Source organism: Rutilus rutilus, assembly GCF_951802725.1.
Source record: "Rutilus rutilus genome assembly, chromosome: 7".
Classification (NCBI taxonomy): domain Eukaryota; kingdom Metazoa; phylum Chordata; class Actinopteri; order Cypriniformes; family Leuciscidae; genus Rutilus; species Rutilus rutilus.
Window position 1 is genome coordinate 6,561,827 of NC_140221.1, and position 25,938 is coordinate 6,587,764.

The window sequence follows — 25,938 nt, forward strand, 5'->3', positions numbered from 1 at the left end:
TTTGCATTTTCTTTCAAAACCTTTGTGATGGAACTAATATGAGGTGGAAAGCAAAACAATATTTCAATGCTTTTGTTGGTATTTAACCATCTACCTATTGGTCGATGAACTGTCGTGCCAAAACACTAGCCAGTGAGAACTTTACTCTGTAAGCCCCGCCTACACAACTTAAATTCTGCTGAAGCATTAAATGCATGCTTTTTATTTATCTAAAATTTATCTAAAATAAAAAAATTATTTTCTCTTAATTCATTTTTAACCGAGTTACGCTCAAAACTTGGGCCCAAATCTAGTTTCACAGTGCATATCTGTATATCCTCCTGCCTACACAGGTAAAGACAAAAACAAAAGACAAACACTGTGTCAAGGGACGTTTCAACATTATATGTATTTAAATCAAACACATTTAAATATATTATAGATTAAGTACACATATATGTCAGAAAACATATTAGTGGTACATAGTACCAAAAGTCTTTTGTCTGTTTCTCGTCCACATCTCAATGAGGTCCAAAGCAATAACTTCATTTCCAAGTACGCATTTCAAAAACAGTCATCATTGAGATTTGCTTAGACAGAGTTTTGACATATCATATACAAAAAAAAAAAAACAATCACCATAAAAAGAGCTAACATTAATATATGGCGGGAAACCAGGAATCCACATTTATATAGAACGGGGATAAACATTGCAGTTCAGTTTGCGCATCTCTACAGTCTAGAATCAGGTTTTAGATGGAGTTCTGCAGTCAGGGAACATTCTCCTGTTCCCATTCCAGTTTCAAATTTAACACAAGTCACTTCAGCTCCATGAGAGAGGGACAGAACAGTCTCAGACACTGATTGACTTACATCCACTATGACATACCATAAAACTGTTCATAGCCACCTTGGGTATATCTGCATTTTTGTTTTTCTCTTTATTTGTACTAAAAAAGGACCTAAGCACTTAACAGCCACTCTTTAAAAAGGTGAATGAAAAAGAAAGATAAAAGAGAAGTATGAGATAAGAACTAAGATGAGGAAGGAAAAATCTTAGAAAACTAGTCTCCGCCACTTCGTAGACCAGTTCCTGTTCAGATTCCCGTGTGCTTCATGTTGGTCGACGTGGTAAAAGCTAAACGCAACAGCGACTCAGGTGGTTTTTGAAGTTCCACAGCTTGTGTCAATGTTCATTCAGTCTTGTTCTGTTTGTCTGCTGTGCAATAGCTCGCGCTTGTTTGTTGACTGGTTTATTTACGTCCGTACTTTAACTCATTTCGCACATCTTCAAATAATAAACACAAATCCTTCTGAGTGCTAGAAATGATGGGCTGGATCATACAGAAATCTTATTTTTGGCTATTAGTGTGCATATCTAAACACTCAGGCTCTCACACACAAACACATGCAGGAAGTCACGGAATGCCTCTTTCGGTCCTCACTGATATGTTAACGCAGTTCAGCTCTGTGTTGGTCTTCAGGTCGTTTGGGCGTCAGGAGGGATGGTACGAGCTGCTTCCACACTGAACCAGAGGCTCAAAGCTGATGAAAACAGAACAGATCAGATATTTCAGACAGAAATTTGGAATCACAAGAATATAGAATCAAACCAAAGAAGTACACCTGCGATTCTCAAAGAAGCCTAAATTGGCTATGAATACACAACAGCCATGCAAAGGCAAAGTTCACCTAGTAATGAAAATTCCTATCACCTTTCACATACCCTGACATAGTCAGTTACCTGGTTTATGGTATCAGTGCCTACACAATGCAAGAGTTTAGAAGCTTTAAGTCATTAGAAGCTTATGAACAAGTCCGCTGCGGCTGGGTGCAAACCCACAAACCTGTAAAAGTCGGGAGCTCAGTCATACTTGAGGTTTCATGCATCACTCATAAGTGGAAATAAATCTGATACGTGCATTTGCACCTGCCGTGTAAGCGGACAGAACGTACATTCTGTCAATGCGAGTCGTACGTCATTGAAAAAAGTGACTTTTTGAAACATTTTGTGGTACAGATATCTCTATAACAAATTAAACAACTCTAGTTGACTAGCAGAGTATTCATTTCATTCATTTGTGTTAAAAAAAAAAGGCAATCTGTAGCTGAAATGTGTAGTTTCTGCAATCATGCTGAGCTCGCTGTCGCTGCTGTCAGTTTATTGTCAAGCAGTTTCTCTAAATAACGCTGCCTGCCGTTGTTATTTAGTCTCTACCGATAGAACCCCTTTCCTTTCGCTTCCTTCTCCATTTATTCCCAAGAAAGTGCGCCGTATCACAAAACGCAAACAAATATCAAGCCGCTCTCTCTCTCTGCCGCTATTTCTCTCGGTCTCACTGTTGAAGTAACCATGGCAAAGGAGAGTGTATCCTGCCAAGATGGCGGCGGATGAGCCGTCTATTATAATGCACTGTTGATTATGTATAATGTATTGATTATGGTTGCGACTGACCTATCAGAATCAAGTATTCCACAGAGCCGTGTAATGTGTCATTTGGCATCGCTGATGTCAAATTTTCTGTGACATTTCTTGACTCACTATATTTTGTCACTATATATCTTTTTAAAGATTGACAGCACCTGTCTCAACCCAACTTCATTGTATGATAAATGATACACCAAAATAAAATAAAAATCTAAACCGAAGATGAATATTCAGTTTCAAAAGTAGATTTTTGAGGACCAAAATCATTGACCAAAAGTGAAGTTTAATTAGCACTTCTCTGATAATGCATTTTGACTGTTGCAGTGTCACACAACACAGATCAGCAACATGTAAACATGTCAGAAGTGTGGATGCACTTCACCATTACCAAACATGTATACATGTAAAATATAAAAATATTGAGAGGTAACCTGTCTCAACTCAACTCTACAATGACTAGTTTAATTTATAACCCAAAATTACTAACTGAAACTTTTGGTTGTCGGGTAAATTAAAACTCACATAAAAATAAATAAATACTAAATAAATAAATATACACACATATACATATATATATATATATATATATATATATATATATATATATATATATATATATATATATATATGTGTGTGTGTGTGTGTGTGTGTGTGTGTGTGTGTGTGTGTGTGTGTGTGTGTGTGTGTGTGTGTGTGTGTGTGTGTGTGTGTGTATATATATATATATATATATATATATATATACACACACATACACACACATACACACACATAAATACATACACATACACACACATAAATACATACACATACATACATATATATATATATATACACACACATATATACACATATATACACACACACACACACATATATATTTTGGTGCATTACAATGCAAATGAGGAGCATAAAGATTGAGGAATCACGTTTGTTTTCCAAAGAATATAGTAAGTCTGGGTTTGGAACGACGTTAATTAAATGACAGAATTTTCATTTTTGGGTGAACTATCCCATAAATTCAAGCATGAATGCAAAGACAAAATAAAATTATGTACTTTTGTTGACTTTACTTCAGGACTTTCATGGTGTCCCTGCTGCATGACATCATTTACGATCATCTTTGCAATCTTCCATGCCATCTCTTCTTGTGCCTGAAACCAAAAACAAAGTCAGTATATCATGAAGCATAACAAGCTTAAATCAATTACCACTGATTAAAAAGATGGCACATGTAATAGGAATGCAATAAGCAGGTGCACACCTCGTCTGAGTTTCCTTGCACCCATTTCTTCATTGCTTGAGAAAACATGGAACCTGTCAGAAAGGAAATAGTGAGAGTGAGTGAGTGAGCTGGACAGAGCAGTGAATCCTGCTTTCCACCGCTCTTCACCACAATCACCCCACATCACCGACTACTCATAGCCATGGCAACACTCTCCACACAAGAGCACTTCAGCATGTCATAACTAAGAGCCAACTCACAATACACAACATGTGCAATTGTGTTTAAGTGAGAGAGAGAGAGGAGAAAAATCAAATGTGTGTGTGTCCTACCCTTGGACTTCTTCACATCTGGTTCTGGCTCGGCCTCTCTGATGAACTGGCCCAGCTCATTCACCTTTCCAAAGGTCATTCTTCTGAGATGAAAGCGAGACACAATGAATCTGGATCTGAATGTTTTGTGTATAATACCAGGCCTCAACAATGAGGATCTTTTTCTGCTGGCCCAATCGGACCACGAAAACTTGTACATTTTATTTTTAGCTAACATTTTATGTGCCAGGAAAAAATACATATTTTTTATCAAGTGCTTATTTTTTTCCATCTACGTCAGCCTGAAATCATGATCACATGTATTTCATTTTTATTATTAAAAATAAAGAACAAAGAAGCAAATAATACAAACAATAAGAATAAACAATAGAACAAAGAAACTAATTTATTAAACTACGATCTACAGTAGGTTACATGTAAGAAACAGCAGAAATTGAATAATCAAATGTAAAAATAAAACACTGCATAGTCTTCTCTATATAAATTAAATATAAATTTGATACTTATTAAATATACAAAGGTTATTCAGTCAAGAGCACTGAGTGATGTTCTGTCTTGTTTGATTAACATTACTGAAACAGACGGTAGAAGGTATATTTGTCTACTGTCACTTTAAGTCTGAATGCATGGACCGAATATACTGACAAATATACGTTTTTGGACTTTTCAACTGTTAACATTCACGTACGACATAACTGACTGTGTTTATGAGAATACTCCACACGATGGACATTTTTTACATAATTGTGTGTGTGTATTTGACCATTTAAGTGAAATAAGCCACGAAAGAGAACTGAATTCGGGATGGCATGCTGTTTGCGGCTTCTCTAACGATAAACACTTTATATCCTAGCCACATTATCCTCAAACCGCCCAGCCCTAAAGTAAGTATGGGGGTTTCAAACCCAGACTCACCCAGCATACGGTCTCTGGTAGAGAGACTCAGGGTCCAGACTGGCGATGTCCACCGTTATCGCCTCATCAAAGTTCTTCAGGATCTTGATTGCTGCTTTTTTAGTACCTTGCTGCAACCGGAAGTGAAAACATTTTGGGATATCAGGACAAAGTTACTCATACTTGCAGCCATATTCCTGAAGAATCACTGTATTATTATAAATAAATAAAAAGAGCCATATGGCCTTTTGCGCTGCCATCGAACCAGTGAATCACCTGGGCTTGTGACCCTTCCGTGACGCCTGAGTTGCGGTCGACTTCCTGGGTCCAGCCCTGGTTCGGAGTGTTGGCATTTCCTCCAATGAACTCGTCCACCCGTACAGAGTTAATAAGGTCACTCAAATACTTGTAGTAAAGGTTGCTTGACAGGAAGCCTGGCATGTAAACCTGAGGTTGAGAAAACAAGAAAACTTCAGTAGGAATTTCCTTTCGCAACACAATCTTTATCATCCCTTGCACACATTTACATAAAAGTGACGTAACCCACCTTCTCCATGGTGGTCCAGGCCTGTCTTAGTGGAGTGTTGAAGCAGTCTGGGAGAGGTCCGCCTTCTCGACAGATATTGGATTCGATCTCCATCCGTACAGAGTCACCAAAACCCAATGGATTTGTGGCTTGGAGTGAAAAATACCTAAGGAGAGCATATGAACTGTCATGTCTTCTGTCTACCAAACAATACCTAACCTAGAGTAATCGTTATGCTGTTGAGCATCAGCATATTAGAATGATTTCTGAAGGATCATGTGACACTGAAGACTGGATTAATGATGCTGCATCACAGGAATAAATTACATTTAAAAAAATTTTTTTTTATAAAAAAACAGTTATATTAAATTGTAATAATATCTCACAATATTACTGTTTTTACTGTATTTTTGATCACATAAATGTAGTCCTGGTGAGCATAAGAGAAAAAGGTATTTTTGAACCTACCAACCAATATTACCAACACAAACATTTGAATGGTAGTGGTAAAAAAAATTAAAAATGTAATTAAAATTAAATTAAATAAAACACAGTACAGCGTGGCACAGAACAGAACAAAATGAGGGGGTAATTTTCGGTCATTATAGTTTAGACATTGAGATTAAAAAATAATTTATCTCCAACAAGTTTTACTTTTTAAGTGGAATTTAAATGCTCTTTTTCAAAATCACTGAAAGAAAACAAAATGGCTAAAACCTGAATTTTGAGAAGTTGTCCAAATTTATCCTATCATACCACCAATAAAAAAATAAAAAAAGGTTAAAAAAAATCTTACAAAATCTTCACAACTCAATTCACTGAGATAATTTGATGACTAGTCGGTTAGTTGACCATCCTGATCCATCTCTAGTACTAGACAGAAATAATGTGCCAAAACAGAGATCATACTGAATTTCAGATAGGACATACTTGTCATAAAGGATCATGGCATCATTCTGGGCTTCCTGTCCGTCATACTGGCCTTTCTTGGCAGCCAACTGATCTTGAAAGTTTTCTGCAGCCAGCCAGAACTGCAGCACATTCATTGCGTCCTCCTTCTCCATGTACTATTTTGACACACACACGCGCACACACTTTGAATTAGGTTTCAATCCCACTTTATAATCCCTTGGCACTTTAAATGTACTTGGATCAGAAATCCATCAAGTTTTACGCACACTTGCACTTTTGGGGAATTCTGCCTTTTTGAAACAGGTTTTGGGCAGATTGTCGAGCTCAGCATATTTCCTGTGCTTATACAGCTCTATGCATAAATTCAACTTGAAAGTGTGTTCTAACAGGACACCAAACATCTGGACTCATGAAACACTTAAATCCAATTTTAAAGCGCATTTAAAAAGTACAGCACATTATATATAATTCAACATCTATATATATAAAATGCATATATAAATGAAAAACAGGGATATTGGGGTTTTTAAATGTAAAATTCCTTTAAACATCCTCAGAGGTAGATGCCTGTTGGTCAGTCATGAATAAGCATCCTCACCTCAGAGAAGTAGAAGAGGGCTGACTCGCAGAAAAGGATGTCCGCCAGGAACACAGAGCCACTGGTCAGCACCTCGATCTGGTACTTACAGAAATAATGGCTGCGCAAGAACTCGCTAAAGTGCCTGTGAAACAGATGCCAGACAAGTCCATGTAAATACAGAAAGAAAAGCGACTGCATAAACAAATACATTTCAAAGAGCAAAGAGAGTCACATCATTCATTAGGATAAGGCCTGTCAATTTAATATGTCAATTTTGTATGATTAATTATAAAACAGTAACTAAATAAAAAAATGGAATACATTAACATAAAAATTAAGGCAAAATAACAATTCATACCCCCCGTCCTGTAAATAAATTTCATAAGAAGCAATTAAAGTACCACCTCCATGGAGGCAGCACAGCCCCAGCTCTACACCTAGCAAAAGCAGTTTGTGTTCAAAAACAGCCAGGACTAGGAGGAGAACAAAGGAATGGAACAAAATATATTTCAATCATCACAAATCTCTGAATAGTTTTAGCTTGCTAATGGAGATGACAATGTTAAAGGTAGGGTAGGCAATTTCAGAGAGGCTAGCAATAGCAAGCTAGCTTTACAAGCATGAGATCCCACCCTCCCTTCAGAGAGTCTCCAAAGCTACACCTCCTTCAAAACACAAGAACGCACACAGCAGAGTCTGCAAAGCCTCGATACGGCGTTATATTACCTCATGTCTAAAGCACATAATATTACAATAATAATGAACGTAAACACCTTAGCTCTAACTTGTACCATCTGACTGCTGCAGATTGTACAATCGCCGTTGATAGCGCTGTCATAGAAATGCAGCGGCTCCAAGTACGGGTTGCCATCTTCTAATTACGGTAATTACGACATGATGTGAACACAGCATAAGCTTGTTGTTTTGGTTCAGGAGGAACTGTAAAAGGCGGCTGCTGTTTGTTTGTGAATAAAGCTTCAACACCGGACGTTTCCAAACAGCACAGCAGTAATGACCAGTGTTTCCCCTACAATGTATTCAGCAGCGGCGCAGCAAAATCTTCACATGATCAGTAGGCCTAATATCACTTCATTCACTTACACACCTAAAAACACTGAAACATGGCGACCGGCGGCGCTGCTAATGCGGTGGCTCTGAATCCACTTGTTGACAAGAAAGGATGAAAGAGCCACATATGGAAATATTTTCAATTAAGCTAATGTCAGCATTAATGCCCCCCCCCCCCCCCCCCCCCCCCCCCCCCCCCCCCCCACAATAGCATTCAATTACCAAAGAGCCTTAGAGATCTTCTATGAAAAGCCCAGAAAAAAGTGCTCACAGATTGGGTGTGGCCTTAATTATAAATAATCTTTTTCTGGGTTGTGCCATTTCATTTTTCCCCTATGAATTTCTACCTTATAGCTGAAAATTAACATGAATAATCCTGTCTAAAATTATAAAATGAAGGTTTCTGTTTGTGACCAGTTCAAGGTACGTGCTGCAATAATCATGCCTTGAATCTGTTGATGGCATGTCATATTTGTATGTCTCAAAATGTCCATTTCTATCCACAGAACTTGCCAAAAATCATGGTTAAAGGGGTTATTTAAAAAAAAAAAAAACCTCTTCCGGAGGTGCGTGCAGAAACAAGCGATAGCATATGTAAGCAGATGCATAAGTAAAGTAATGTGATCATCAACATTAAACAGCATATAAATCAAAACTGCCTAGTGTTACCGAATGAAAACTCGACCCAGGACCCATGAAGCTATATTAAAACTATAAATTTACTTTTGATTTATTGCATGCTCAGATAGTCATGCAACAAAATATTCTGGGGGCCATGAAACTTTTGTGAAAATTATCAAAAATGCTGGCGCTGGCTGGCAACTTTTTTCAAAAACGCTGGTGGCAAAAGAGTTAAAAAATACTTAATGCTCATGAACGGCCAAAGACGTCAGTCTGCATGCTTACACAGTCTGCCTCTTGAGTACATTGCATGTAAAGAATAAATCTGATAAATGTACACTTCTATAGATACAAGAGCAGTAATTGTCAAGGACAGAAAACAGAGTGAAATTACTTACTGTTGGTCAATGATGGAGAAAACAACAGATTGTGCAATGACAAAGCAGTTTGGGTCCACCTGTCCGTCCTCACCACAGATTTTCGCTGGCAAAAGTAAAAAAAAAAATAAAAGGTTAAATCTACACTATCCCAACAGAAACCCTTATTAAAAATTGTTTAAGTCCATTCCAGCTAATCAAGGACAGTCATTTTGAGGATATGCAACATAAAAATGCAGTTCAATTAAAATAAGGTATGTAATGATAAGCATCCAGAGGATGAATCCATAAAACCAGACGCTCATTTACTAATCGAACAGTTATCTCTTTTAAATATATATATATTTGTTCAAATGCAGAAAAAAAAAAACATTGGAGTACTTCTTAAGCAGTCATTAAACAGAGGTAATTTGTGATAAGGAATTCTCTTACCCACAATGTCGTTGCGTATCTGTTCGGTGATGGGAATAGGCCTAGCAGCATCTGGAGATATGTACTTGGTGAAAATGTTAACAGCATCCCTCTCTATACCTACAAACAAAAAAAAAAGATGTGGAAATTGAAAAGGGATAGAAAGGAAAAGATGAAGGACATATCAGAATCAGTCTACCTTTATTATATTCAACATCCCTATTCACAGAACTGTAATAATTCACATTTCAACCATGGCTATTTATCAAAGCCTCATGTGCGCTTAAGTGTCACTATTAATCAAACAAATGTCTAGTGCAGTTAGAGCAAAGGCCTAGGGACAAATCGTACGTCTACACCTTGTTAAACATTAATATCAAACTCAAATACAGGATGTGCATATTTCATACTGAAGACCGTGTTAGAGACACCAGAAAACTAAATCTTTTACAGAAGTATATGTTCATGTATACAGAAGTTTGAATTGCACCATTGTTCATATATATATATACACACACACACACACACAAGTTTACATATACACATGTATACGCACACACATACATGCATATTAAGATTTAAGGCTGCCGATCAGCCATGAAAAGTAAGACTCTTGTGTTTAAAGGCCATGTTGAAAGTGTTTGGGTTTAATGGGTGTCTATCTGATGAGGAATCTCATCAGAGCATGTTTAAATGTTGAAGCTCTTTTCATAAAATCCATATGAGGCGTTCAGAAAATCCAGATCCAGCCTTATAAAATGCAATGAAGTGGACAAAGACGTGTTCCCTTTTAAGACACTGAATACTCTCGGTGCAGAAGCCACGGGCTGATAGGATCTGACTCTCCTTCTAAGCTGATTTGATGTCTTTCGGCTCAACTGACTTTTTCCATTCACCGCTTTTACAGCTTGGAGCTTCTTTGTATTGGCCATAAATGAATACTCAGCTCCTGACTTCTGTTCATTGTAGTCCACTGCCAAGATGCTAAATGGGATCATTTACCAAGCCTGCTCAATAAAACCAATGCCGCATGGATATTAAAAGTCATCGTCTGATACGAAAGGAATATGTTGTAATGGTAAAAAGCCACTAACCATGAAAAACTCATTGTAGTTAAGCACATGCTCTGGAATGCTCGGTTTAAACGAAAGTTTAGGGTGCAGCTTTTGCATAATTACTAATGAATACTGCAAACCCTGCAGTTTTAAAGGGATACTCCACTTTTTTTGGAAATAGGCTCATTTTACAACTCCCCCAGAGTTAAACAGTTGAGTTTGACCGTTTTCGAATCCATTCAGCCGATCTCTCTGGCGCTGCGTCATATCATTACGCTTGCTGCACTTATGGTACGGCAGCAAAGTTTCTTGATTATTACGAAGGAATGAAAGTATAGTTCCTAGCCATATCAGCCTAGAAAATCGCAACTTTTCATTTTCCGTCGGTCTTAGTACACGACGTAACTACAGAAGAGTCAAGTTTTAAATAGGAAAAATATCTCAAAAATAAATCTTTGGTCATTTTTTTTTGAGAGAGATGCTAATGGTCTTGTCCGATTCAATGATCTATGCTAAGCTATGCTAAAAGTGGTACCGCCAGACCCGGAGTTCGGCTGAATGGATTCGAAAACGGTCAAACTCAACTGTTATACTCTGGGGGAGTTGTAAAATGAGCCTATTTCCAAAAAAGTGGAGTATCCCTTTAAGTTGTTGGGTTTTTTTTTTACTAATGAGGTCATTTAGATCCTCTACTGATGAAACATCACATTTGCAGGTCAGAGTTCAAAAACACACACAAAAGAAATTTTTGGTACTGATATATCAGGCATGCCTGTACTGTTTCTAAAGCATAACAATAACATTTAGGCTAAACATCATGTGTTAACATGAAACTAGTGATAAAAATCTACTTGCTTGGGCAGAGTTTTATCTTTTAACTAGTTTCACACCAAGTTTTGCTTTTGCGTCCATGTCAGGATACCAGGAAGGGATGTGACATAACTACCTGGAAAGGAATTATGATAACAACAAATATCCAGAGGCTCACCTAAGGACTATTTAGACAATATGCATCTCCAGTAATAAACATTTAAAAGTGCTTTAACAAAAATACAAGCTTCAAATTACTGCTTCACACTGTAAATGCAATATTGCAAACACGTTGTTACGTCCCTGTGCTTGTGCGTGTCTGTATCTCTCTCTATCTCTCTGATATTCTTAGGTTCGCTCCACCTCTGGTATGCTGTTGGCTTGGGGAGCTGTCAGTTTTTATCAATGGCGTGACATCACTTCCCCCGCGGCCAATCAAGTTTCCCGCTAGAAGCAATAATTGACGCGGAACTTGTCTTTCCTTCTTTAATTGAGGGAAGGGTCAATTACTGTACGTGATAATCAACAGCATACCACAGAACATTCTACTTAAGCAGCATTTAACTAAGAAGGTTCTCTTAAGGCCCATTCACACCAACACCGATAACTATAAAGATAACTATAACTATATTAGGCGTCCACACCAATGCCCAGTATTGTTCTGTTTGTTCTAACCACATGCTACAGTTTTGACTGCTGCTTTAAATGCTCGGGCTCTTTTATCGTTCATGAGCTGGAAAAAAAACGTTCTGAAAGTGATTCCAATGATATAGTTTGTCTGTGCCATTATCGTTACAGTTGTGCTGTGGACTCTGCTATTATTTTAAATTTAGAACTATTTTTAGAATCTTTAGTCATCAGTTATAGTTATCGTCTATAGCTGGAGGGATTCAGTGCAGGAATAATGTCGAAACAAACAGCTAGAACACTTGAAGATTACATTGTAATTGTTACATCGGTACTCACTTTTCATAAGTTTCTCAGAAAGCTCACGGAGGCCACCAGGAGACTGGCCTTTAACTGGAGTGCCTGTCCTGGAGGAGGGCTGTCTGGTGGGCGTTTCTGATCTTACGGTGGGCTGCAGGTGGGGTGTCCCAGGCCGGGCCGCCCCCTCTGAGCTAACAGAGTTCCGGTGGCCTATCAGAGCCCCGGTATAAGAGTTAGTGTCCTGAGGGCTGGGGGTGTGAGGTCTGGAGGATGTCCGTGAGGAGAAGGGGTCCTCTTCATCTCCCTCGTCCAGAGCTGAGGGCCTGCTGGGGTCGCCTGGGGATTCTGGGGAGTCGGGAGATCCCAGAGCAGTCGCCGGCTCGGCCAAGGTGCTTTGTTTGACTGAGTTGAGGCTGTGTGCCCTGACCCTCGACCAGCTAGTGGACCGAAAGCTCTCAGCCTCAAGCCAGAAGCGGACCAGGTGATCAGCTGAGCGAGTCTCCATAAACTGTATGAAGTAGGGCATGGCCACATTATCTCGCAGGATCTGGTCTACGGTTTTAGAAAGCCGAGAGCGAGTCTCTTGAAGATGGTAATTGACACTGGAACGACCTGAAAAGCAAAAACACTTTTTAAACCCCAGTGCTACAAACCATGCTTCTTAAATCGAGAGATAACATGCATAAAGGGGCTATATGTAAGAGTTTTCATGAAAGCCTGTAGACTGATTTTTATGTGAAGGATTGGGGTCCTAAGTAGGGTGACCACATGGTCATTGCTCTTGTTGCAGGACAGTAGATGTCATTTTGCGAGACAATTATTGAATTCCATTAGATGGAAAGCCTATTTCCCATCACGTTGGACGATAACATTTTAAATCACCAATAAGCTTTGTTAATTGTGACCGGCTTTGTGACTGGCTGGCACTCAATTTGCCCAGGTTCAAATGAGTGATACAATGTAGCCTATTTACTCCACAAAACTTTTTCAGTCTGCTAAATAGGCCTATATCAAACTAAGCAACAGGCTAGTAGGTAAAAATTACATTTTATACTAAAATAAATTTCCTTAAGGGGGTCATCGGATGCAAAATTCACTTTTATATGGTGTTTGCATATATACTCACCTAAAGGATTATTAGGAACAACTGTTCAATTTCTCATTACTGCAATTATCTAATCAACCAATCACATGGCAGTTGCTTCAATGCATTTAGGGGTGTGGTCCTGGTCAAGACAATCTCCTGAACTCCAAACTGAATGTCAGAATGGGAAAGAAAGGTGATTTAAGCAATTTTGAGCGTGGCATGGTTGTTGGTGCCAGACGGGCCGGTCTGAGTATTTCACAATCTGCTCAGTTACTGGGATTTTCACGCACAACCATTTCTAGGGTTTACAAAGAATGGTGTGAAAAGGGAAAAACATCCAGTATGCGGCAGTCCTGTGGGCGAAAATGCCTTGTTGATGCTAGAGGTCAGAGGAGAATGGGCCGACTGATTCAAGCTGATAGAAGAGCAACTTTGACTGAAATAACCACTCGTTACAACCGAGGTATGCAGCAAAGCATTTGTGAAGCCACAACACGCACAACCTTGAGGCGGATGGGCTACAACAGCAGAAGACCCCACCGGGTACCACTCATCTCCACTACAAATAGGAAAAAGAGGCTACAATTTGCACGAGCTCAGCAAAATTGGACAGTTGAAGACTGGAAAAATGTTGCCTGGTCTGATGAGTCTCGATTTCTGTTGAGACATTCAGATGGTAGAGTCAGAATTTGGCGTAAACAGAATGAGAACATGGATCCATCATGCCTTGTTACCACTGTGCAGGCTGGTGGTGGTGGTGTAATGGTGTGGGGGATGTTTTCTTGGCACACTTTAGGCTCCTTAGTGCCAATTGGGCATCGTTTAAATGCCACGGCCTACCTGAGCATTGTTTCTGACCATGTCCATCCCTTTATGACCACCATGTACCCATCCTCTGATGGCTACTTCCAGCAGGATAATGCACCATGTCACAAAGCTCGAATCATTTCAAATTGGTTTCTTGAACATGACAATGAGTTCACTGTACTAAAATGGCCCCCACAGTCACCAGATCTCAACCCAATAGAGCATCTTTGGGATGTGGTGGAACAGGAGCTTCGTGCCCTGGATGTGCATCCCACAAATCTCCATCAACTGCAAGATGCTATCCTATCAATATGGGCCAACATTTCTAAAGAATGCTTTCAGCACCTTGTTGAATCAATGCCACGTAGAATTAAGGCAGTTCTGAAGGCGAAAGGGGGTCAAACACAGTATTAGTATGGTGTTCCTAATAATCCTTTAGGTGAGTGTAAATGTGTCTTTGCAGTGTGGACACAATCACCATACAATGAAAAAAATCCATTCACTCCTTTTTTTTAATCTTCAAAAAGGCTAAACACTCTCAATAATCAAGCCGTTTGGATTTTCTGAGCAATATGATGCCATATTGCTCATGCTCCGCCCACGACCACTGACAGACTGTCCCGTATTAGCATATTTTCGCTCTCAGCCATTTGCATACTGTCCGCCAAGGCAGCACTTTACATGTCTTGTGTCAACACGCCCCACAGAAGAGAGGGGTGGGGTGAGCAGTTGCTCATTTATCATTTAAAGAGACATGCACCGAAACGGGTCGCTGTGAACAGAGCTGTTTTTGAGGAGGTAAGAAGGGTGGTTTTACACAACCATTGAGGAATTTTAACCAAAGAATGTTACAAACTTCACATGAAAACCCTAAAGAATCGTACGAACTTGTAGAAAATGGGAATCCGATGAGCCCTTTAAGTACCGACTTGTTTATTTTCCTTTATTAGACTATACAAACATTAAATGGGTTTTAACAGATTCGGTGCATCTTGAACTTGTATTTTTTTGTTGGATCTGGCAGGTTTGATCAGTATGTGTCTAGATAAAGTTGTGGCTGGTGTAGCTGTATTTCATGAGTTTCAATGAGGTCCACACTGATACTTTGCTCCATCCAATCATCAACAGCTGAAAAATAGCTCTCTACGAATGCGTTGATTGGTAATTTTCACGCTCTAGCCAGAACATGGCGGCTGCATAAATGGATTTTTAAATGCCAATTGCATTTTTTGTATTTATTATATTTCTTGTTGTAATATTATTATTTCAGGGAAGAAAAAAAAATGCACAGTTTAAATGCGGGACGCTCCTTATGTCTTGTGGGACACGAGACAGCTCCCAATTTTGTGACTGTTCCGCATTCTAGTTATAAGGTCCAGGCTGTAGTTTACTTAACGGCCACCAGTGTTGCTAATAACAAGGGTTTCTGAATTCCACATTTAACCCCTTTAAAAACCCAACACGTTCTCACTCCCAACTCGTCACATATATAGCTGTGTCCCAATTCAGAGGCTGTATCCTTCGAAGGCCTCGAAATTTGGACCAGGCGTTGATAAACAGTCAAGCATACAGAGGATTGGTCTTGTCACCTATAGCAACTGTGACAGCTGCCGTTGACGAATGTTTGTACTGGACTTTTTTGAAAGTTACATTACAATGCCTGAAAACAAAAACAGGGTTCACAACCTGTCTAAATATGTTTGCCTTGGACCAATTCTGTACATAATAAAGAGTATAAACTATATAAAATCACAAGTCAACATTTGAACTGCTTTATATGTTTTTTTTTATTTTTATATTTGTATCATTAGATATCTGAGTAAGTTCCAATACTTGCATTTAAAAGTGTTATCTGGCAAGTTCTCTCAAAAAAGTAAAGGGTAGGCTAGGCCGTGACGGATCCATCAGTTGTATCCTTAATTGCCACGGGTCAAATAACGCATTTCGAGGCTGCATTTGAAACAGCATTCGAAATAGGACAGCCTTCATCGCACCGCTGTGACGCAATCGGCCTTCGAAGGAGGCAGCCTCTGAATTGGGACGCAGATATTGACACTTTGTCAGGACCCCTCTGCATTTCTTTTTAAAGCATTTTTTGATGTGCAGGGTACTCCATTTCTTTCAGTTGTTTGCCTTATGCATCCGATCAAGACATTTCATTCTTAGCATTTGTAAAAGTACAAACGCTTTTATAAATATTGATACTTTCATAGATATTTTGGAGCACCTAACCCCACCCCAGTAAGTAATAAGTACAGTCACGGTATTTATTGCAAAAACTGACCAAAAAAACAGTATAAAGTTATTACAAACATCTCGTGTTGCAATCAAAGTCTTCTAAAGCCATCCGATATCTATATATAAAGAAAAGAGGGGAACTTAAGGTTTTCAAAACTACACCCAAACTTATCATGACGCAATCGGTCACAGGTTGCGGTGATGGGTTACAGGCTCAAGCATGTCTAAATAGTGTAAATAAAAAATAAGAGAAATAAATACAATTATTTTGGCTGATTAAATTGATTACTCCCCAACATATGTCATAATGGCAAAACTATACCCCAATATATATCATTTCATTGTGATGATAAAACTTGCTTGCCCATCATGTCTGTGTATGACGCCGAAAGCAATGGAGTACCCTGCACGTTGAAAAATGACACTAAAGCGGTAGTACCCTGTGCGTTAAAAAGTGAAACCGAGGAGTCCTGACCCAGCCTCAATATGTGAAGAGTGAGAATGTGTTGTTAAAAACGAGGGTTTGGACAGGTAATACCATTTGTGTTGTTAAAAATGTGATCAAACTTCAATCTTCTTATAAAGTGAAGAGAGGAAAGACTGAACAAAACAAAACACAAATAATAACCAATAAATAAATAAATAAAATAAGCATAATAAAAAATAAATAACCAATATAAAAATAACCAATAACACACACAAAAAAAACACACACAAAATGACCACAACACTAAACAACAAAACAATAAAACCAAAACCCAATAAAAGGAATAAACAAAAATACCAAAAACAATAAACAAAAACAAACAAAACATATAGCAGTAAAAACTTGACTAAACAAAAAAATATATATATATAAGAATAATCAAATGAAGCAATGATTGCATGTCCAAAAGTCCCCAATAGGATCCCAGGGCGTTGCGTTGATAATAGGACTGTACAAAATTGGAAAAAACACTTAGTATTAGATGTTTGTTCAAAAACTCTAAAGTATGAAAAACAGTAATGATGCCTACAGCAAACACCTGTAATGCCTCCAACTCAAACCCATGGGATCTCCAGATCAGACCCAGCCATCTATTACTTCTTATACAGCAGCGGCACAGACTTTGTTCCATAAATAAACACATACACAATACAAATCTGATAATAGAGCAGTGACCTCCTTTGAATGCTTTGAAAAGGCCACACCTTCCTGTTTCAACACCACAGGACACCAGAAGATGGTTGAGATGTGAACTCAGGAATCTACTAAATGATTCCAGTATCAGAACGCAAAGAAGTGTACTTGAGCCGGCAAAATACCAGCCCTCTTTGTGTGGGAGACAACATGTAAAGATTTGACGTTAGAAGCATTGTCTTGGCCGAGTCACCTTGCAACACTGGTTTGGCAACCAAAGACTGTAAAAATGCTACGGTAAAAACCTGACAACTGATCTAATGAATGGATCTAATGGGACATTTTACAGTAAAATACTGCACCATGTACAGTTTTTGGAAGTGAAAAAGAACATCTTATAAATGTTCTTTAGTCATCTTATAAATTACAGTAAAAAACCATAAAGTGTAACACTTCACATTTTATGGATTTCATTTAAATAACTGTTTCTGCTTAGTTTTTTCTTGTCAGTTATGTACATTAGGGTTATATCGTATGTGGTTAAATTAATGTTTATTGCATTATTTTAGTGTCGTGTGTTAATACCATGATGGGTTTTGTATTTGCGTGTATGACACTGTGCGCACCTTCTAAATATTAGCATTTACCTCAGCTTGTGGAAAAGCTACTTATGATGAAGTTTGATTCATCATTTGTTTTTCTCATTACCACCTGTGATGATCTTAAGGTGGTTGTCAGTATATTGTAAAAGTAAAAAACTGAATTTAGTCATTGGGTCTATTAACATTATTTCTGTTAATTAAATATATGGTTCGTTACGGTAAATTTAAGTTCAATCTGTAAAATTAAAAATGTTGCTACAATTAGTTTTTACAACAATTGTTTATATCCAAGGACATTTTAAATTCTATTATTTAAAAGTTGATATGAAAACTGCCCTATGTTCAATTACATTGTTTGCTAAACTCAGTTTATTTGAGTGTTATTAAATACATTTGATTCATTTAATTGATTATAAAAAAAAATCAACTTTAATTTAATTTTCCAAAAATTTACATTTTCATGAATTTTGAAAATTAATTAAATTAATTAGAAAGTGTAATAATACAATTAAACAAATTGTATTAATACAATTAAACAAATTGTATATATATATAAAACATATATATATATATAAAAAAAATATATATATATTGGTTTCGGCCCAAAATATTAATTTCGGTGCAGTAAACGTGGATTAAAAAGAAAAAAAGATAAATATTAGCACAAATGCATTTAATATTTACAGGTTTAGTCTTTCTCTTCCTGGAAAACAGAGCAAAAATAACGATGAGGTATAATAATCGTATTAACTTGGTGGTTATATAACAGTTGTGACAGGCCTATTGTGAAAAGAAGCACTTGGAGAAGAAACAGATAAACAGACACGGACGTATTCACAGTATCCGTTTAAAGTGGAGGAGTTTGTCTGAACAGGTTTCCACCAATCACAGAGCTATAAAAAGGTTAAGAGATTACGGCACTCCACATAAAATCCATGCAGCCAGTGCGCAGCAAAAGCCATTTCTAACACTCCAGAAAGCTTCACTAAATCCTCCAACTAATGTGAGAATTCCTGCTCCCTCGACCGCTGACACACACCAGATTTCATTTAAAATGCTCAGCACAAATGTGTGTTTCGTTGTCCTGACTGTTTTATGCTTTTGTGTTTGTTAATATAACTTCAAAACTTTTTAAGAATAAATGAAGAATAAAATGCTCAGCACAAAACAGTAAGTCTTACAACAAATGTTGCTAACAAGCCTAGTTCAAGTAAAGAAAAGTAGAGCAGCTTTGAGATCAAATGGTTTAGAGTAAGAGCTTTCACACCGGGTAGTTACAGCAACTAGCCACCAGGGCAGTTGACCGAGAACTAAATGTTAACCTAGGGCTATTTTTCCTGGCTGCATTTACACTGCCAGTAGGAACTCACCGACAGCGACGTCATTTAAGTGCAACATTTAACAACATGGAATGGATGACAGCGTGATTGGAGCTGTGTTTTTGTTATGTCGTGAGATTCCTGATAACAGAGATGGAATGTAAAGTGCAACATATAATAAAATCTACGAAAAGAACACAACGTCGCAGACAAAGGCGATAGGTAAATGTTGTTAACATTAGCCTTAGTATGTTCATGTCTTAAATATGTGTGCGTTTACACAGTTTTTTTTTTTTTTAAAGGCGGGTGCGGTTTCGTACAGCATGCGTTCGACCAATCAACGTACACTTACGTCACTAGTAGTTCCTATTGTGCTGGGTAATTTAGTTCCCCAAAAGGCGTTCCTAGAACTAAATTCGTTCCCAATTCCTGCGGTATGAACACGCCAAAAAGGGGATACTTCCGCCATTACTTTTAGGAACTATCAAAAGATTCCTCCGGCTGGAAAGCCTCTAATGAAATTTCAGACTCAATCTCTCATTAAATATTGTAACATTAAAGTTCCAATATTTGATGAAAAAAATAAAACCATCCAATACAAAAGTTTTTCTGGACATTGTAACTAAGTGTTTTCACTGCAAATTTGCCAATGCGGTATCTTTTATTATATATATATTATTTTTTACATATTTTATATATCTAATTTGGTCCATTTGTACAAGTTCACCTTGTCCTTAATTTCCCATTAGTCAAAAATCTGTTTTTGCCTGTGCTTAGTGTTGTGGTTAACTGCAAACTTGAATCTAACTGAAAAAAAATATATATATATATATTTTGTGTATGTGTGTAGCTGTGTTTGGTCCTGTCCTGTGATTGTACTGTTTATTTGTCAGTAAAATTAGAAAATATTACAACAAATAAATATCATATTTAAAAAAAAAAAAGCATTTGAATCAGTATTGAATGGCATGAATAACTCATGGCTGGTGTACCTAAGTCTCCGAAGTGTACTGCCTCCATGTGGCTAGGCTGTTTTTTGAGGATAGCAGTGCGGCCACGAGCAAACGAGTCCATGTTGGCTGAGATAGCATTGATGGCCACATGGCTGGGTCCCGCCGCCTCCAGGATAGCATGATGGTTACGCCCGCTGAGGGAGGGGGAGTGGGGCGACACTGGGGCTGGAGACAAGCACACAGAGAAGGAACATTCATACACAATAGAATTCTGCATTTGACTCCAGTTCCAATCTACAATCCTTCACTGCTAATCTTGGTAAGAAATGCTTACCACACGCTGATAAACCTCTACATGTCCTCCCCTGGCTAGTTATTCATTTAAATCTATAAAACCTGCAAAGCTTTTGAGTGTTACAACCCTAGAAATGTTATAGAGCACATAAAGCGGTTATATATAAAAATTCTATCATTTGAATCAAACTGAGTTAGCAGAATTTCTTTGCAGAATGTTGAGAATGTTATCGTTTAGGACACATTGTTCATTTTTCCAAATAAACTCTACAAATTGTTACACCAACCCTGGTCACTTTCCCTATTTGTTTCTTGTTGAGCGGCCAATGACTAGCCATAACATTGTTCTACATCACACTTAGCAGAGATTTTGTAAAATCTCAAATCAAAAATCATTTAAGTTTTACGGGCAATTCACACAGAATATGTTTTATGATAAAAAGAAAAGAGAAAAAAAAAACACCTAAAAGATTTTCTTAAAGTTGAACTTTTAACATGAGTGCCATGGTTTCAGAACGTTATGTCATATAAACTCTGAATTGGGAGGAATAGAATTGCAAGTTTGTATCTCTCACTTTTTTATATATAATAGAAATAGGATATAACCTCACAATTTGGACTTACATTTGTAAGTTTATATCTCACAATTCTAAGAAAAAAAGAGACACATTTTATCTCACAATTTTGACTGTTTTCTTGCAATTCCGAGTTTACATCTTACGATTCTGAGAAATAATGTCGGAATTTGGAAATATATTCACAATTGCGTGAAAAAAAGTTAAAATTGCGAGTTGATATTTTGCAATTCCGACTATTTCTTGCAACTCCCAAGTTTATAACTTGCAATTACGAGATATAAAGCCAGAGTTACAAGATATAAACTCGCAATTGAGAGAAAAAGGTCAGAATTGTGAGATAAAGAGTAACAATTACCTTTTTTTATTTTTTTATTCAGTGGCAGAAACAAATTTGCGTTTAACAGCAGCTTGCAAGCATAATGCAAAACAGGCCTGAAAAAAGGCCCGCTCACAAGGATGTTAACTATAAAGATAAAGTTCTAAAAATCATTCTAAATATAAAAGAATAGCAAAGTCCACACCACAACTATAATAATAATGGCACCGAGAAACTATATCATTGGAATCACTTCTGAACTTTTTTCCATCTGATGAATGATTAAAAAGACGGCCAATCAGAACCCATCCTGCTTTAAAGAGCTCAAGCATTTAAAGCTGCAAAATGACAAAACTGCAGTCGTGTACTTAGAGTAAACAATGATATCATCTGTTGGTGTGGATGCTAATATAGCCTAGTATAGTTATCGTTCTTGATGTGAACTGACCTTTAGTCCCTCACATTTTTTTTTACACTATTATTTCCAGTCTGGGTCACATGCCAAGCAACTGAAACTACCTGTATAACTTGATACAAATTAACCTGGTCTATTGTTCTACATTCTAGCTTGTTCTATGACAGCCCACCATAACATCACAAAAGTTACTATAAAGAAAAAGGACTATCACCCTCACCTTTGCTGGCTTTGGCATCTGCTGGTCTCTCAGGTTCCTTTCCTTTAGCTGCAAGATAAAGAACACAGGAAATATAATTTATAATTGATGGCATCTCTTCTTGTCCTAATGATTATCCAGCACAGCAGCCGTTTGGGAACCAGTCACAGACACCCATTATTTGAAGCAAAAAAAAGGCTGTTGCACCAATCCACACATCACTTATTCTTGAGTTTTTCCACTGCATGTTTTCTGGATTATTTGCATGGGGTGAGGCCTTGCTGGAGGTTATCAACAAAACAAAACCAAACCCCAGTGGCAAACAAACAGACTAGCATCATGGTGCGCAAAACGACAGGCATTTCCAACATCCCGATTATTGTTGGCAGGAGTGCAAGCGAAGAGTGAGGATGATATTTCTCTTTACAATGAGCAGCATTTTTATCATAATTCTCTGCTGTGCTCATAACATATATTACCTCGCATATCTCTGATGGATAAAGAAAAAGTATAATGACAAGACTGTACAACTGAGAACAAAGAGAAAAGGTTCCTGTTAAATAGGACATGGGCTAAGAGGGCATCCTTCCTTCCCTTAGGGCTCTGACTGTCACAGGATACATGTTTATGCTCTTTGTCATGTGAACAGGGATTCTGGGAAAGATCGGTCACATTATTTAGTGAAGATGCAAAACTGCAGATCAATCTTATGGTTTATTATGTATAAACAACTAAAGACAGCAGCAGCATTGCCACTCGTTTTGGCCGATTCATTCTCATGTTTCCAGCTGTGTGATTACCAGATAAGTGGAACAAATGTACAAAGATTTTTATATTTACTCTTAATGAATTTTTTTATCATGTAAGACATTTCCAGGCCTGGAAATAAAAATTTGAGAATTCCCTGACATTTCCAGGTTTTTCATGACCACAGGAACCCTGTAGAAGGGAAGTTTAAAGAAAGGGAAGGACAGAGGGATGAACGGCTGGTTCACTTGGTTCGTTTGGTCCGGACCAAAAAATAAAAAAATAAACATTTAGTCCAGGTAATTTTAGCGCTTTAACATTGTAGCGTTCACACTGGCATTTTAATTTTACCGAACCTAAAGGCATAGGGAGGGATACGTTCACAATCTGATTGGTCGGCTTTTATTATGTCTATTTCGAGAACTTACCGAAACATCAAAAACAATGCTGTGTTCTGGGTTAAATATGCTCGTTGTATGTGCGTAGCCTACATATGATGGTATTTTGACCAGCTGAGAACATGAAGATCTTATGAAATGAGTAAAGGAGTCAAAACAGCATCAGGAATCCCTCCATCACATACAAATGAAGATCTGCTGCGAGGAGACGCGGTTCTGATGCCTGTACTGAACTGTGATGGGCAACATCGCGACTACGATGACACATAAACAGGTTTGTTTTAATCTAACCAAACATGCCAAGTGTGAACACACCCATAGTCAACCAGGGGGCCGGGGCCAGGGATGGGGCCCACTAGGGGGCCTCAGCAAATTTAAATATATTAACCTAATCTTAATTAAGAAGCTTAACAAAAAAACTAAAAATATAGATGTACAACATTAAACTGACAGGTTTTTTAGTTTATTTATTTTTATCAGCTTAGAATGTAGGGCCTTCAAATATTTTCTGGGACAAAGGAGGCCTTAGAGTCATAAAGGTTGAGAACTACTGGTCTAAATAGAATAGATACAACATTTCTATTTGACCTTTGACAATCTAGCTTGTTTATACCATCAGATTAAAGATGTGAAAGAAAGATATTCCTTGTCAAAAACTTCAAATCAACTGAAATGGGATCAAACAAGAATAAATAAAAAAAAGATATGTTTAGTCAGGATATGATTCATACAATTATGCTTGTTTCATTCCATATTAAGATTTCCAGCATGAGGTTTTTCAGGCATGGCTATAGCCTGTCAGACGACTGACACTACACCATATGCGTGTTACTTCGAACATCTAAACAACGGGTTTTTTTTTTTAGGAATCAGCGTTATTTCAACTAAAACATGCAACTATAATTAACAAGTTTTCATTTGGTGATCTAAATATCAAAACGTGCACTCGAATCGGGAATATCCAATCCCTCGATAGCTGTTTTACACGATGTGCAGAAGATATGCATATGCATAAAAGGGATTATATGGCCAACATAAAGAATAAAAGAATAAACGAGTTTTGATGTCACATTCATGAGGACGTGAGCTCAGCATCGGTCCAGAAAAGCCCAAACTGTTCATCATCATCGAGCGGAGCACTTCCTTACCTTTCCGCCTGAAGAACGACATGATGAATCTGAAGCTGTGAACACTCGCTCAGCTCAGAGACAACATCCCGACAGCTCCCGAGTCCCTTCATTCATAACACTCTATCGCGCACAGCTTTCGCGTTGCTCTTCCACATCTGCGCTCACTGTCAAACCCGAAAAATTTCCAGTCCCTTCTTAGCTGGCCCGGTCGCCATATTGTCAATAAACGCCTCACTTCCGGAGTGTCTGCGGCACAGCGCTTCTGCTGGAATTATGGGAAAAGACCTGACAAATCAAAAGACTTAATTCCCATACAGGCCACATAAGATTCCTACTGTCTCGTTAAGAGGATACTGTATTACAAAATTAGACATGACTTGCTAGGTGGCACTCACAACATTTGTGTCTCTGGCATCACTCGTTGTAGGAGGGACTTAAATTATCACACATCATCTATTGCAACTCAATAATTGTCTTCGGACATATTCAATTTATATTTTATTCAAAGACCTAATGACAAGTATGAGGCATACATTTAGCGTATTCAACTACATAATGGTTTGTAGATTTATTGCAATTGTACCTTGCCGAGTCTGGTTTCTCTCACGGTTCTTTTCTCCTATCTGATGGAGTTTTTATCCTTGCCTGCTTTTAACAGTATAGGGATGGTATAGTGTAACTGTAAACAATTAAAGTCGCGATTATATCAAAATTGACTATTCTTATATTTTTAATAAAATATTGGATAATTTATTATAAATGTTTTTGTTTTTTACTTTATTCATGTGCCCTCATAATATTTAATAAAGATAACTTCCCCTCCCGAATTCTCTTCTCTTCTCTGATGATGTGTTGTACTGGCACGAGGGTGGGACAACCTGTCTGTCACGCACAGATAGCACACATACATCTGCAAGATGTCTGTTAAAGATAACTTCATCTGGAAAGCATCTGCTGTTCACTAACATCTGATAGACGTCTTTAAGATGTCAATTTTACATACATTCTAAATCATAAAACATCTTAAAGACATTTTCTAAACGTCTATTTGACAGAAAACATCCTATAGACATAATGCAGATGAGCAAACACTCTAAAAAATACGTCTTCCAGATGTAAACACACATATATGACGTCTTCGTGATGTACATGTGCGGACATGAGGGATATCCACCAATAGAAAACCACAACGATTCAATGAACGATGGACAAAATCAAGTCCCACCATACATTTTTTTATTGTTCGAGAAGTTATTTTACTTGGATATTCATCACAATAAAGAATAAGAATAAACAAAAGACTATCATAACTTTCGTTTCTGCCAACTTTAAAGTTCCCCTGTAGTCAATCCTTTTATCCCTTAAAACTCATCTCTGATCACCAAAATGACATATTTAAACGTTTTTCCTTGAAAAAAAATTCTTCATACCTTGAAATAGCTTGAATGTAACTCTACAGCCTTGCTTCATTTAGTATATGCGGTTCTGTGTGGGGAAAACGCCCCCCTTAAGGAAAATGTGACACTACAGTGAAACAAAACATAAATGTGACTAGAATTGCCATCCCGGTTTTGAGTGACTATGGCAGGA

At 37.7% G+C, this 25,938-nt stretch overlaps 1 protein-coding gene across 2 annotated transcripts; it reads right to left on the reverse strand.

Moving 5' to 3' along the window:
* Positions 1–363: 363 nt before the first annotated feature.
* On the reverse strand, positions 364–24,764 carry akap10 (A kinase (PRKA) anchor protein 10). Of its 2 annotated transcripts, none has more exons than XM_084413197.1 (15): positions 24,367–24,764; positions 22,095–22,142; positions 20,311–20,496; positions 12,185–12,757; positions 9,375–9,473; positions 8,964–9,048; positions 6,895–7,018; positions 6,315–6,451; positions 5,406–5,550; positions 5,135–5,305; positions 4,880–4,989; positions 3,965–4,044; positions 3,672–3,724; positions 3,466–3,561; positions 364–1,524 (listed from the first exon to the last, which is right to left on the reverse strand). In XM_084413197.1, the coding sequence occupies exons 1-15, from the start codon at positions 24,386–24,388 to the stop codon at positions 1,519–1,521; spliced, it is 1,935 nt and encodes a 644-aa protein (XP_084269323.1). In that variant the 5' UTR covers positions 24,389–24,764; the 3' UTR covers positions 364–1,518. The 2 variants fall into 2 exon arrangements, with proteins under 2 accessions (XP_084269323.1, XP_084269322.1); XM_084413196.1 differs by having other exon boundaries at positions 3,965–4,047.
* Positions 24,765–25,938: the final 1,174 nt, after the last annotated feature.

Excerpts from the sequence above, each read along its gene's own strand:
- akap10 (XM_084413196.1), bottom strand. The coding sequence starts at position 24,388 with ATGTCGTTCTTCAGGCGGAAAG. Across the intron at positions 9,049-9,374 it reads GATACGCAACGACATTGTGG|CGAAAATCTGTGGTGAGGAC; the intron begins GTAAGAGAATTC and ends TACTTTTGCCAG. Across the intron at positions 6,452-6,894 it reads CCCTCTTCTACTTCTCTGAG|TACATGGAGAAGGAGGACGC; the intron begins GTGAGGATGCTT and ends GTGTCAAAATAG.